This window comes from Lactuca saligna, chromosome 8 (genome assembly GCF_052625555.1).
Source record: "Lactuca saligna cultivar CGN05327 chromosome 8, ASM5262555v1, whole genome shotgun sequence".
Lineage (NCBI taxonomy): Eukaryota > Viridiplantae > Streptophyta > Magnoliopsida > Asterales > Asteraceae > Lactuca > Lactuca saligna.
In genome coordinates, this window is record NC_136424.1 from 34,790,243 (window position 1) to 34,804,951 (window position 14,709).

At 33.5% G+C, this 14,709-nt stretch overlaps 1 protein-coding gene and 1 pseudogene across 2 annotated transcripts; both read right to left on the reverse strand.

Moving 5' to 3' along the window:
• Positions 1–6,957: 6,957 nt before the first annotated feature.
• Positions 6,958–11,381, reverse strand: LOC145009549 (G-type lectin S-receptor-like serine/threonine-protein kinase SD2-5 pseudogene; annotated as a pseudogene).
• Positions 11,382–12,786: 1,405 nt separating this feature from the next.
• LOC145013222 (secretion-regulating guanine nucleotide exchange factor) lies at positions 12,787–14,470 on the reverse strand. 2 transcript variants are annotated; one of them, XM_078972031.1, is made up of 3 exons: positions 14,200–14,470; positions 13,426–14,064; positions 12,787–13,371 (listed from the first exon to the last, which is right to left on the reverse strand). In XM_078972031.1, exons 2-3 carry the CDS (start codon positions 14,060–14,062, stop codon positions 12,962–12,964), a joined length of 1,047 nt encoding a protein of 348 aa, XP_078828157.1. In that variant the 5' UTR covers positions 14,063–14,064; positions 14,200–14,470; the 3' UTR covers positions 12,787–12,961. The 2 variants fall into 2 exon arrangements, with proteins under 2 accessions (XP_078828157.1, XP_078828156.1); XM_078972030.1 differs by having other exon boundaries at positions 12,787–14,064; positions 14,200–14,469.
• Between the last annotated feature and the right edge of the window lie 239 nt (positions 14,471–14,709).

The following is a 14,709-nucleotide window of genomic DNA, read 5'->3' on the forward strand; positions in this document are numbered from 1 at the left end:
TTTTATAAGCATATTAAGCGAATGCCCGCGCGTTGCGCAGAAACACCTATATAGTTGAAATCTATACAAATATATGTTTTTTAAAAAAAATATAATAATAAGGTTGTTGTTAACTTTGATATAATAATTTATATACTAAATTGATATAATATATTTATTATTTTGAATTATATGATAATATATACATCTTTTATAACTGCATAATCTCAACCGTTTGAATGATTTTTATCCGCGAGTTACATGTGAATAAAACTAAATATAATATATTGTTTAATCTTATTTATAGTTTTTGTTATTGTTATTTAATTTTTAAAAATTTATTTGTTTAACGTTTTAATTTTTATCATTATAAATATTTAAAACATCAAACATTATTTTTTTATTTTAAAGGTAACAATATAATAATTTATATAAAGTTATTTTTAATATTTGTTATTGTAAGATATTTTAAGTTACTTATTTGAAAACTTTTAACGATTATAAAAATATCTTTAGAAAATATTTTAGTTAAATTGAGATTATAATTTAATTTTTGCATTTAGTATTACAATTTATCACTTTTAATTATTCACAAAATATTCATTGAGTTTTTTAAGTGAAAATTTATATTTTAGTTGATATTGTAATGTTATTAAATTAACAATTTAAGTATTTTGTCGAATTTGTTCAAAAGTTGTAGCTTTAAACTGATAATGGTTTACATACAACAAGATATTAAATCTACTAAATTATGTATAATATGTTAAAGCTAAAGACATAACTTTAAAAGTATAAGTAAGTGTATTATTTTAATATTGAAATTTAGTTTTATTATGATTATACTTTATGTTTGATATTTATTTAATCTCACTAACGAACTTATAATAATTATTATAAAGACACTACACTTTATCACTTTAACTATTTACAAAATATTTTTTGAGTTGTTTAAGTTAAACTAAATTCTATATTTAAGTTGGTCATGTACTGTTATATTTAAATTTATAATTTAAGAATTTTATACAAATTGTTCAAAAGTTGTAGCTTTAAAATGATAATTGTTTATATCCAACATTATATTAGAACTAATAAATTAAGTATAATATGTTAAAAGTTAAAAAAACATAACTTTATAAGTAGAAGTAAATATATTCTTTTAATATTAAAATTTAGTTTATATATGATTACACTTTATGTTAGATATTTATTTAATCTTATTAACCAACTTATAAATCATTACTAGAAAGAAAATTAAAATTCATGAGAGTTTCAAATGAATGTCGTGAAAGGAAAATTGTTTCCTTTATAATACAGTATGACTAGACGAATTGTCGCACGTTGTGCAGCGTAGATTAAAAAGATATTGTTAAAATGTTGAAAACATATATGTTTAAAATGGTTATGTTATTGACATTAACTTTGACATACTATTTGAACAATATTATTCATTGACATCAACATACCTTCATCATTAATAAATTTAAATATAATTATCTATTTAATATTATTTTTAACAATTGTTATGATTGATTAATTTAAATTTTTACTTATGCGATTATTTACTAATTTCAATAATGATGTTCATTTAGAATACAATTTATTTGCTGTTAATGTTATGTAATTAATAAATTGATGTTATTATCATTTAAAATTATTGTTCTTTAGTATTAAATCACTTATTATTATTAATAAGTTAAAGAAGGCTTTTAAGAAACACTTAATATTACTATTAAGACTTGTATGTATAATATGACATATCCATGATTTTTATGATTTGATTTTATTATTTACAATTACTTTTTATTAGTTGTAAACCACTTATTATTATTAATAAACGAAAGAAAACTTTTAAATGACACTTATTTTTATAATTAAAATTTCAAACATATACTAAAATATAAAGTGATAATATAGACAATTTGCATTTTAAAAAAAGACTTACATTGATACTAAGGATAATATTGCATATCCATGATTTCTTAATTAATTATTACTTTGACGCAACATAAATGGTGGGATGATAAGTCCACCAAGCAAATTACACCCTTTGTTTGTAAATAAAACATAATATAATGGTAAAAAGGGGTATTGATCCTCGGGGAAATAGTTGTATTCAATCACCAATGCAATTCAAAAGAACTAGTGCAAATAAACTAACTAACTACAATTAAACTAAAAGGGGGGAGTGTTATGATTGCTTGAAAACTAAAAGACTTGAATAACTAAAAAACTTGCAATTAAGCAAGGTGATGAGATGCTAAAATGTTGGAGAGAATTGGTTAACCAAGGCAATTCAACACAATGAACATTTGTGTGTTTATCATTAGGATTTAATATGAAGCTTATCATTCATCCCAAATTGGTTATAGCAATCATGAATCATGATATGTCAAGATTCCTCATAAGTTGTATGGAGGTTGGGGAAGCCCACAACACACCTTCTTAATCAAAATCAAGGATCCAATTGAAGCAATTGAACCCAAGAAGTTGATTAGCCTTAAGAATGAATGAATCCCCAATCCCTAGAGGATGTCAATGCTTAAACATCCATAAAGGAGTTATGATTCATAAGCTAGAGATGATTTCTACCATCATATAACCCTTGTTCTAAGTAAATTCAATGATTCAATGCTAAACTAAAGAAATAAACCAATAATTGCTTATTCAAGTACCAAGCTCATGATCAAAGCATTAAACAAGCATATGAAATATGAACTAGAATCATAGACATAAGATAAATGACAAATAAGCATAAATCCTTCAAAAACCCACAAACATTCAAAGGTTTTAGCCAAGGTCTACCAAAATAGAGAAATTAGCCACTCATGACAACAAAATAACAATCACAAAAGTCTAATTGCATCAAGAAACTAACAATTACTTTGGAAGATAAGAAGAATATATATCCAAGCTCCAAAAATCGCTTCCTTTAGTCTCTAATGGTGGAAAATCAAAGTGATAGCTGAAAGATCCCACCCCCAAGGTCAATGGTAAGACAAATGACCAAAATGACCAACATTGGGTAGTTGCGCGTGTACCCGCGCACATGAGAATCCACCCACGCAAATATTTCTGGAATACTATTGGCTCATTTTTCCTCCACTACACCATTCCACTACCCAAGATTCCCTTGGCCCCCTCCATATCCCACATGATTCAAATTAACCAATCATCCTCTAGTTTCAAGTATGGATTCTCCAAGCCCAAAATAAAAATCCATGACCCATCTTCACAAGCCCACTTCATCCAAGTCTTTAGCTTTTTAAGCCCAAATCTCCTTTAATGGATCCGCAAAGCCCAATAATGCCTCAAAAGCCCACAAAGCCCATTTCCAAGCTATTCCACAACCGCAACAAGCTCCAAAACCCTACAAAATACCTCATGCAAAATAGAAAGTCCTCGATACGATCCATAATAAAGAAAATAAATAAAATACAATGCAATACTAATAAAAAGAGCTAAAAATACTAAAATAAACTAATAAAAATAAGGAAATAAAATAAGTTATCAATAAACATACAAACATATATACAATATTTAATTAAATATTATCTATATCACTTTCCATAACATATGATCAATAACATGAATCTAATATAATTTACATTCAAGTTTCAACCACAAAGAATACTTAAACCAAGAAAAAAAAGAATTAGTATATAACAAACTTAGAAATTAAAAACTTTAACATAATAACATGGCTCGAAAAATGGTTCAAAGCCCTCAAACCAACACAAAACCTTTAAACTTGTTTTCTTTGTGAATTTGGTATGTGATTTGTATTTGTGTGTCTACTCAAGAGAATGACATTTTTATAGTAGACTATCCATTAATTGCTTATTAAACATATTATATAAGTTATAAAATATTTAGTGATGTGTGATTAATTACTTTGAAGGTGAAAAGGTGTGGGGTTTCAAATGCATGAGGTGCTTGGAAATTTGTGTGGGGGTTTCAAATGCATGAGGCGGTGGGGAAAATGTCTCCTTTATAAGTATAGTATGATAGTATGATATAGATTAGAAACTAATTTTGAGCTAATTGAGAATTAATTAATTCAAGGGGTTGAATATTAATTAATTAAAATGGTGCTAGGGATTAAACCCTAATGTTCATTCCAAGGCTTCTAATTTTGGCCTTCCCCCTTCTTCCTCCTACCAGAAAAAATTCTTAACCCTCTCTAGGGTTGGTAGAATTTGATCCTTTCTCCTAGTTTTCTTTTAATTCCCTCTTTGGTGTTCTTGGGTGTGAACCATTAGAGGGATTCTACTTTGGATCCTTTCATACAAGCAAGGTGGCAAGAACAAGATTGTAAGCCAAAAAGTCTATAGCTGCAAAAGAGGTATGAACTTTTCTTCAATTTCTTATGGTATTATTAGTAATAGCATGAAACTTAGATCCTATAGGTTGTATGAACACATAGTAATTATTCACTACGCATAATCGTATATTTAGATCTAGAACAACTACCATTTCCTTCACCGGACCCACTCTCCATCTTTTTCTATTACCAACCAAAGGCCTCAATGGCATGTTTCCATGATTGAGGAATTCACAGCTTCAACGAGAAATGGTACATTGACCTTAGTACCATATTTTCCTAATGCTAATATTATTGATTGTAAGTAGGTATACATTTTGAAACACAATGAAAACATCAATATAAAATGTTATAAGACTTATTTAGTGGCAAAAGGTCTCAAACAAAAACTGAGAATTGATTATCATGAGACATTTAGTCCGGTGGTAGAATACACAACTATTGATGTGGTTTTGTCAGTTGTTACAAGGCATTGGCCTCTTCATCAACTGGATGTATAAAACCTATTTTTGCATGGTGATCTCCAGGAAACCATTTATCTATGACAACCATGAGGTTTTATTGATCCCCATAATACAAATCATCCACGTCTGCATCACAAGTCGATATAAGAACTCAAACAAGCTCCAAGAGCCTGGTTCAATCGCCTTTCGGGAGCCGTGTTACAGCTTGGATTTCAAGGGTCTAAAACAGATCCCTCATTGTTTATTTACTCCCATAATAGTAATATTTTACATATGCTCGTTTATATGGATGACATCACTTAATCGAAAACAATCCCCGACTCATTAACCACATCATTGAGCGACTAAGCACTTCATTTGCAATACAAGACATGGGTCGACTTTCATATTTTTTGGGCACCGAGGTAATTCCCAAAGGTAATGACTTTCTTCTCTCCAATAATAAATACATTTCTAAAATTATTCATAAAGCATGTCTCTCTCTCATTCCAACCTGATCGACTCTCTAATGGCCACTAACTCAAACTTGGCACTTGGTGATAGTCCTCACCTCGAGAATCCGGTTCAATTTAGACAAACAGTTGGAGTGCTACAATACCTAACTTTTTCATACCGAACAATACCATTGTAGTTAAAAACATTTGTCAATTTATGCACTTACCCACAAAAATCATTGGTCTACGGACAAAAGAGTTCTCCGACATCTTCAAGGAACCTCTCATTCCGGCTTTCTAATTCAACAAAAATCAAACCTTTTCATCCACACATACACAAATGCATGTAGTCATTCTCTCACAACTTTCTCTGATGCATACTGGGTTGGCTCTCTCAATGATTGTCGATCCATAGGGTGATATGTCATCTACCTTGTATCTAATCTCATTTTGTGGAGTGCCCATAAACAAAGTATTGTCTCTCGATCGTCTACAAAGTCTGAATATAAAGCTTTGCAGATACAGTTGTTAAGTTAAATTGGTTTGAGGTGCTTCTAAAAGGAACTTCACATCTCTATGACGTCAATTCCTATTTTGTGGTGCGATAATCTAGGTGTCGCCTACCTTTCAGCTAATCCGGTATTTCATGCGCGCATAAAACATATGGAAATTGATTTTCATTTTTTCAGGGAAAAATTCTCTCAAAGAAAGCTCTCATATGATCAAAGTGTTGATGTGTTCACAAATCCTCTTTCCTCATAACCGTTCCTACTTCTTAGATCCAAGCTATAGGTCACTCCCCAGTCTTAGCTTGAGGAGGAATATTAGACCTGATTGGTGTGCTATATATGTTGATGATTTTAATTATCATTAATCTAATTAGATAGTGTTAGATGGTAGTTTATGACTATATATAGAGCTCCCTATTGTACACTTTTATTATCAATACACAGTATAGATGAGATGTTTTCTAAGGGTCTTTTGAGGATGGCTTAAAGTTTGCACTCATGACTTAAGGGTCTAGAGCTTGCAAATTAAGAAATCATCTGTAGCTACCACATGAATTTAGTTAAAACTTTGATGATTGAATATGTGGTTGGAAATCATGATGACTTGTTCGTGTATGACTGCATCAGTAACGTATCAAAAGATTCTTGGATCTACCACTTAGACCGAGAGCACATACTTGAAAGGGAATATAGAAAAAATATATAGATTTTATATAGCCAAAGGTTTAACATATATACATGAAGATGAGGACCCCATTTGATTTAACCTCAAAACATACTCCTAGAATATTAATCACCAATAATTCTAGTTTATTTAATTTAATTAGTGCTAAAAATGGGTTTTACGAGCTCCAGTTCGAGGTTTAAAACAAGTATTCATGGGGCATCATCGATCTCCATCCTATAAACAAACCATTAATATTAATTTTTAGATTATTACCAAGTATTTAACTAATTCAAGGAGTATTAGAACTGTGGCTTGAACACTAATGAGATGATATGAGTTCGGGAAACACTGTTATCAAGATGTTAATCGAGTTGGAGCCAGGTACTAGTTAAATGAGCAAAGCCCAAGCCTAAACACAATTATAAGAAGTTAACACTAGACAACACATAAAATATGTACATCAATTTTGTTAATTAGAGAACAAAATTCGTTCATAACTAGCACTTTAACTGTTCATTAAGAAAGAAAACACAGTAACATTAGAACAATGTATAGAAATGATCCACATGAACCTCATTGCACATCACCTTGGCCAGGATAGAATGGAAGGCAACATGGGTTTTAAGCTTTTCTACTGTTCAATTGTGGTTTTCTATACTCTTGGGTCTAAGAAGTTGTAATCCAAGTTCGATTCAACATTTATTACTCCCTCTAACACCTTAACCACAAATGACATTGAAGGCCTTTTAATAAAACCTGTCTGTAGACACCATGAAGCCAGTTTCATCATCTCTGCGACTTCTGTATCATGTGCCTACATATCTTCACTATGCATGTCAACTATACTTAACAATGTCCCTTGTTCCTAACAGCTCTGAAAGGCACACAATAAGTGCCAACTTTCTTCCGTCTGATTTCTATCAAAATTCTTCCTTCTACATAAGATCTCCAAAAGAACAATCACCTTTTCAATGATAATGGAGCTCAACCATTCTGAAGCCATATAACTAAAGGTTCCTCTCATTGTAGTTATCACTTGGCTTTCATTTCTATCAATGAGCTTTGATAACCCAAAATTAGATACATTGGCATTAAAATCTTCGTCTAGGAGTATGTTTTGAGGTTAAATATCAAGGTGAACGATTTTTTGCCTACAATCTCCATGGAGATACGCTAAACCTTTAGAAATGTGAAGAACAATCTTCTTTATGCGTTCCCATTTGAGTACATGCTTTCGGACTCCATGGTAGATCCACTAGTCTAATGATATGTTACTCATGAATTCATAGACGAGAAGTCTTTGTGAACTCCAAGCACAAAATCCTCTAAGTCTAACCAAATTTACATGGTGAATGCTGCCAATAGACTCGACCTCTGCTAGGAATGATTTATTAATGTCCACAATGTTTGAAACTATAGGGTTTGTAGTGGGATACCAACTTGGATCATGTGAACACTTTCCGAATTGATATTTCTACCCTATTCCTGGGTTACAATAAATTCATCCTAGGATAATCTGTGACATCCCCAAAATCACGGCCAGAAAAGACTGGTTTTGTTTATACTTTATTTCAAAATCAGAGTAACCTTTTAATAAAAGAGTTGCGGAATTTGTCCCAAAACAATAATATGATAAAGATTTATCAAAAGCATTTCCTTAGAAATGTATTTCATTAAAAGACTCGGGATGTCATGTTCGATATAGTACATAAGTATAAACAATACAATATAAGCCTTACTACATTATTTCATATCTACATGCCTATATCCGTAATCCCTCATCCCAACACATCATAACTATGCTCGAGCGCCACTACCTGTAATACATAAAACTGAGTGGGTCAGGCTTGGGAGCCTGGTTAGCACATAGGGTTTTCAACCCACAATAAATAAGTTTATTAATTTCATCGACCAACAATAACCCGATTACCCGTTCCCGTTATCCTCACATTACGTCCCTAAACACCTATCATAAGGGACCTATCCTAAGGATCATCATCGGGATGGACACTACTGCTAAGGGGGTTCCTCAGCAATAAATGTCCTAAAGGCAACCATGTGGGGGATGGAGTACACCAGTGAACACATCGTTCACAAACACTTACAGGTTGCGAGCCTCCCAGCGTTCCACTGGACTGTCTAGAAGAGTCTATGGTCGTCATCTATACTCTGCTAGATGAATGGATCAACAACATCAACATTAAGGCCTCTCATCATTTTATCACACATCACCTATTACATCTACCCATTTTACCCCAACATTTTCATAGATATAAAATACATATACAGTTTAAATCATTGAAAACATGTATAAAAACGTTCATCCATCATAGATAGCAAGTATTCAGATAATATGCACACATAGCATGCAATTTATATAAAATACTTCATATCTATGTGTAAGCTGAAAGTAACTATGCACTCACCTGAGTAGGTGGTGACTCGGTGCTTGGACGACACTTTGTTACTCTTAACACAATTTTCCTTCGGCAAAACCTAGTATATTACCACTAGGGTTTAGTCTAATATTCACCGAGACTAATTAATAGTCTAGCTATTATTGCTATTATATAAGCGTTAAACAATACTTATATAAACCATAATAATAGCCCAAGTACTTATTATAAGGTCCTAATAACATTACTATATTAAAACATAAGCTAAACTAAAGATAGGTTAGGCGTAGCTCACTTACAACGGGTTTCTCTCAAAACCAGGCTTCGCTGGAGCAGCGTTTCCGACCCGAAAGGCTCTTTTCTTGGGACTCCGGGAGCCTCGGGGCTTCCTTCGGGTGCTAGGGGGTTTACCTAGGCTTTAGGGGGCTTAAGGGGAGCTAGAGAGAGAGAGTTTAGAGAGAGAAAGTGGAAGAGGAAAGGTGTGAGAATGAATGGAACCCGGCACATCTATTTATAGTGTGAAATCCTGATGGACTCGCCGAGTAGAAGGACCTACTTGCCGAGTTGGGGCATGTGGTGGCCTTCTGGTGGTGCCACGTGTCCAATTCTGGTGGTGCCACGTCACCCCTATCGCGTATCATCCTTCAAACTTAGAAAAATCATAACTCTAGCATACGAGTTCCGTTTTCGATGTTCTTTTTTTCAACGCGTAGGTAAAATCAAGATCTACAGCTTTCATTTAGACTTTGTCGGCTAATTCTCGACCGATCCCAAATTTAACAGTAGGAGGCGTTTAGATTGTTAAATGACTGCGAAGAATTCGTAACTCCTTCATACAGACTCCGTTTTCGTCTGTCCTTTTACCGTTGAGTTCCTATTAATGAGATCTTCAACTCTCATTTAGGTCACATAAGCCAAAAATCGCTCGAACTAAAATTCGGGTTTCGGGTTGTGCACTGCTAAGCCGAATCTTAGAAAAATCATAACGTCTTCATACGAAGTCAGATTTGGGCGTTCTTTTTATGGATTTTCTCGGTTTAACATATTCTAAGACTTTTGTTTATATCACTAAGGCTAAAAAGTTCTCCATCATAAATTCACTATTTACGTTTCCCGGTGCCATGTCGGTTTTGCTGTAAAACTTCGGCGGGCCATAACTTCTTCGTTATAACTCGGATTTTGGCATTCTTTATATCACCGGGATCCTTGTTTCGACCACTACAACTTTATGTAAAGATATCGGACTTATCTCACACTTTAATTTTGACGCTTATTTTTATTCTTTATTAAATATATATTTATAATAAAGTAATAAGCACACAAATACACATAACTCACATAGAATTAAAATATTTCATCTTTATTACATCAAAAAGAGTTACAATAGTTGATCTAGACTATTACATCGTCTAAAAATGCTTAGCCCCGAAACCCGGGCGTTACATAATCCAAGAGGACACTTACGATTCTAGGCACATAAATTGTAAGCCAAATTGCTAGAAAGATTATGTGAGTGTTTTAAGAAAAACAAGAACTAATTTTCGTGTGTATCTCTTCTCAAAAGGAAGAGCCGTTTATATAATAAACGAGATTAAGGTTTCATTAGGGTTGGGCAGTCATGAGTTTCTTTGGAAGCAAGCTAGGAAATCCGAAATTTAATGAGTATTTAGGGTATCCAAAACTAAAGAATTTCGTCAGTTTTACCATAATCACCCTCAAGAATTTGTATTTCCCACTATGTTCCCATATGTATTATTCGAAAAGTTTTTGGGGTGCTGCACCTAGACCCCAACCAGGGGCTCTTCACCTTGGATCCCACTAGGGGCACTACCCCTAGACCCCACCAAAGGGGCGCCACCCCTTTGGAAACCCCAGACCCAGGGGATCTGCCCCCGAACCCCCGAGTTGTCGTCGAACCGGCTTCTAATTCGATCTTATACATGTGTGCACTCCACACAAACCTGTACATATATTAGAGTACAAATTATGAAGCCCCTTAGCTCACATGTTAGTTCCAGTTACATAAAATGACATGGTGACACTAAAATCACCAACACTGCAACACACAAAACCCTCAAGACATTTTACTACAATCCTCGAGCCATCTTCTAGAGTTCCTTCGAAAACTGATCCAAATCCCCCTTTCACCAAGCTTTTTACTAAAATTCTCCATGGCTGCTTTCAATTCTTGATAAGAAAATCTAGTGGGCATTCCTGGAACTTGATCTAAATACTCTTTTTCTATTTCACTGTTCATTCTTTTCTCATGGAGTATGAACTTAGCAATACCTACTACCAAAAGAAGAAGCAACACAAAACTTCCGATTGTGGAACCTAGAACTTCTGCAAGTTGCTTTTTATACGAAGGAGTTGATCTTGCTTTCTGGACTTTTATAAAAGCTGAAAAATTGTATGGAAGTCCGCCTGCATCAACACTCATCATTGTAAAAAGCTCAGAAGGTAAATAGCATTCCCCTCTTGTAGAAATTGAACCATACTTAAAAAGAGATGCTTTGCATGAGCAGGTTCCAGTACAGAAGAAGCCACATGTGTACACGGGTAAACCCTTTGTCGTAAGGAGAATGACTCTGATCCTTGATCCTTGAGCCATCTGTGAAATTGATTGAACGGAGAACAGATCCACCGTTGGTCCATGTGGTTGAAAGATTTGCAGTATTATGAAAGTAATTAAGTTGAGCAGCGATAGATGAGAATATGAGAAAGAAGCCAAAGAAAAAGCTACAGATCCATGGTACCCTCATCACCTATTAATCAACACACAAGATCCTACTTAAACGAACACAAAACACATGATGATTTAATCATCTAATCTAAAATATGAAGAGTTTTTGGGAACTCAAGTCCATGCAATAGTTGACTAATTTCAGGCCAAGTTTCCTTCTCGCTAAATGCTAAAAACCATGTGGTAATCATCATTTCCAACATGACAACCACATTTTCATTAGGCCACCACGCATAAATTTTTTTAGTACATTACTAATCTAGTCCTGTTGCTGTGTTGCATACCATTTGTTATTAATTGGATCCAAAAAAAATATTTTTATTGTTGTTTCAGTCCACATGGTTTCATTTTAACCAATGTAAAATAATTATTTTTCCAATCATCTTCTATTTTTAGAGCAAACCTTATTAATCGTCCATGTGCCGTGTCATTTTTTTTTGTTTGTCACAAAGAATTTTTTTACAAAGCCTACAAGAGATCTTGTAGAAAGTCCATGAGAAAACTAAGTCTTATGCAAAGACAATGGTTGTTCGATTGTGGTTGCCATTACTATATATGATAAACCCATATCAGACCAGGTGTTGGTTCGCAAAATGTTTATGAAGGAATTGAAATCTGTTATGAATTGAAATGCAATCTTTGGTTGGCAAGAAATGAAATTAGAATCCAATCCCATATTTGCAAACATATCAAATGAATTTGAATAAAATAATGTAAATTGACATAATTGTCATTATTTTTGCTTAATTTTACTTTGTATATGGTGTGTGTGTGCGCCTCAAACGATTTTTAAAACCATGATTGTACATAATATGTTTAATTATGTGCCTTTTCATGTTGGGTCATCGACTATTTATACCCAAAGGTTTGAAGTCTCTCATTAAACTCTAATGATGATATTATTTCAATCCCATTAAATAGTCATTTGTACGTTATCATGTATACAATGCTCACTTAATAGAATATTAATTACTAATATATTGTATCATAAATTAGAAATTACTAACAATCTCTTAACCGGTTATTATTATAAACATGAAAGTATATTTACATATTCTTCAGGAGTGGTGGTATTCATTTTCAGTTTAATTGTTTAAAAACAATCATATGGATAGATATCAAACCAACACGACCTTAATCATATATATATATATAAAAGATGAATAAACCACGATAATCACCATATCTACACACTTAGTGACACAGATTACAGTGGATGAACAAATGGGTACAATGGAACCTTACACATGTCCATTTTAATTGGTTCAACCAATAGTCGTTAGTGAATCGGTTTATGTAGATATACTACCACCAAATGGACCTAAATGTTAAATAAAGTACACACATATGAGAAAACGTGAAAAGTGGCATAACATGAAATGTGATTAGAATTTCACAACTTGTCAAGGTTTCACATACAACAATCTTCCCTAAAAGGTTAATAATGATCATCTCAAATGAGCTTCAAACCAATCAAAGATTTGCTCAGACTTCAAGCTAGTCATTTCATGATATGCAAATGCAAGATTCAATTCTTCCTGAATGTAATTCACCAAAAGCTCATTAGGCAAACGGATCTTGCTCTTACTCATGGCGTCTTTCCAAGGTATCACCCGCCCATCATTTATCAAGTAACCATCTTTATTAACAAATCCCCTCTCCTTAAACAAATCAAACAGCTCTACAGAAATCTTTAAGTCTAGCCCAGGGACTCTCTCAGCAAGAAAAGATGGCGTTAATGGCAACTCCATACACTCAATTTCAGCAACATCGACCCCTTCCCTCCTTAAAACTTCAAGGTTTACATCAATCATCGTCTTCCTAGCATTATCTTTAGGCATGTGGACAAAAATGGTAGGTGGGTAGTGGTTTGTAATATCAATTCGATCATATACCCCTTCTGCAATCATAGGTGGGTAGTGGTTTGTAATATCAATTCGATCATATACCCCTTCTGCAATCATAAGTGCAATACTACTAAACTTCATCTTGGTTGCTAGCATTGAAACAAAATAGCCACCTGATGATGCCCCTAAAGCTACAAGAGGCAAGTTTTCAAGATTTTGTTTTTCAACCCACCATTTGATGATTCTTTTAACAACTAATGGTTCCTTCATTAATGACCAGCATTTGCCTTTACTTGAAACTGTAAGAACTGCAAACTTTCGAGCAAGAGCTTCAAGAACAATAAGCCTTTCTTCTGGCAAACCAACACAATGATTACAGTTTGGAGATTTATCCCAAAAATTGGAAGCCCTGCCGTTACACCCATGAGCCAAAAACAGAACCGATTTTGGGGAATCGGGTATTTGCCAAATCACTTCGGTATTATTCAAGAATTCTACAGTTGGATCAAATTGAACCCTGGATCCATCTAAATTACTCCTTTTTTGATTTGTTACCGCCGATTGAGAAGTTGGTTTCTTTTTATCGATTCCGAGAATAGCTATTACGAACATTAGAGCCATAACAGTAATCAATAAGGGCAACGGAATGCTCCGGAATTTAGTCAATCGCTTTTGCCATTTGTTTCCACCCTTATTATACATACCTGTAATTAAATGGTGATATCAATAAGCGAAACTAAAACCCTCACACATGTAGACTAGTTGTTGTTAGATTTGGATTAACGATTGTATCAGTTTAATACTGTTATATGTGTATTTATATCGAAGCATATACGTACCTGTATGTATTCACGAAATGTGATTTTCAGTGATGGAATGGATGGGAGAATCGGGGGAACTGCCAAAGGCCGTGAATCAGCGTTGTTGGGCGTCAGTGCGACAGTGGTTTCAATTCCGCTCCGATTTGTGAAGCATGGAAGGCCGTAAACTCCCAGAAAATGGCCAAACAAAACAAATCGAGGAGTTTCAAGTCGGGATTTACAATCGGCGCCATTGTCATTAGGGGAAAGAAAAGGGAAGAGCTACAACTGGAAATTCATGTTTATCAGATGATCAGATCTATACTCGATCGAAACAAAAGAAGAAACAGTAAATGACATATTTAGTCCCTGCTTTTTAATCGAAATCATATTTTTGTTCAAATTTGAAATTATCCAAATGTTGTTATAATTTTTTCGGATTCAGACATCAAATTATAGTGTCTTTTTGTTTTCTAATAACGTATTGTTATAATTATTTCGGACATCATACTTTGACAACTCTACTTATAAACTATTATAACATTGTAC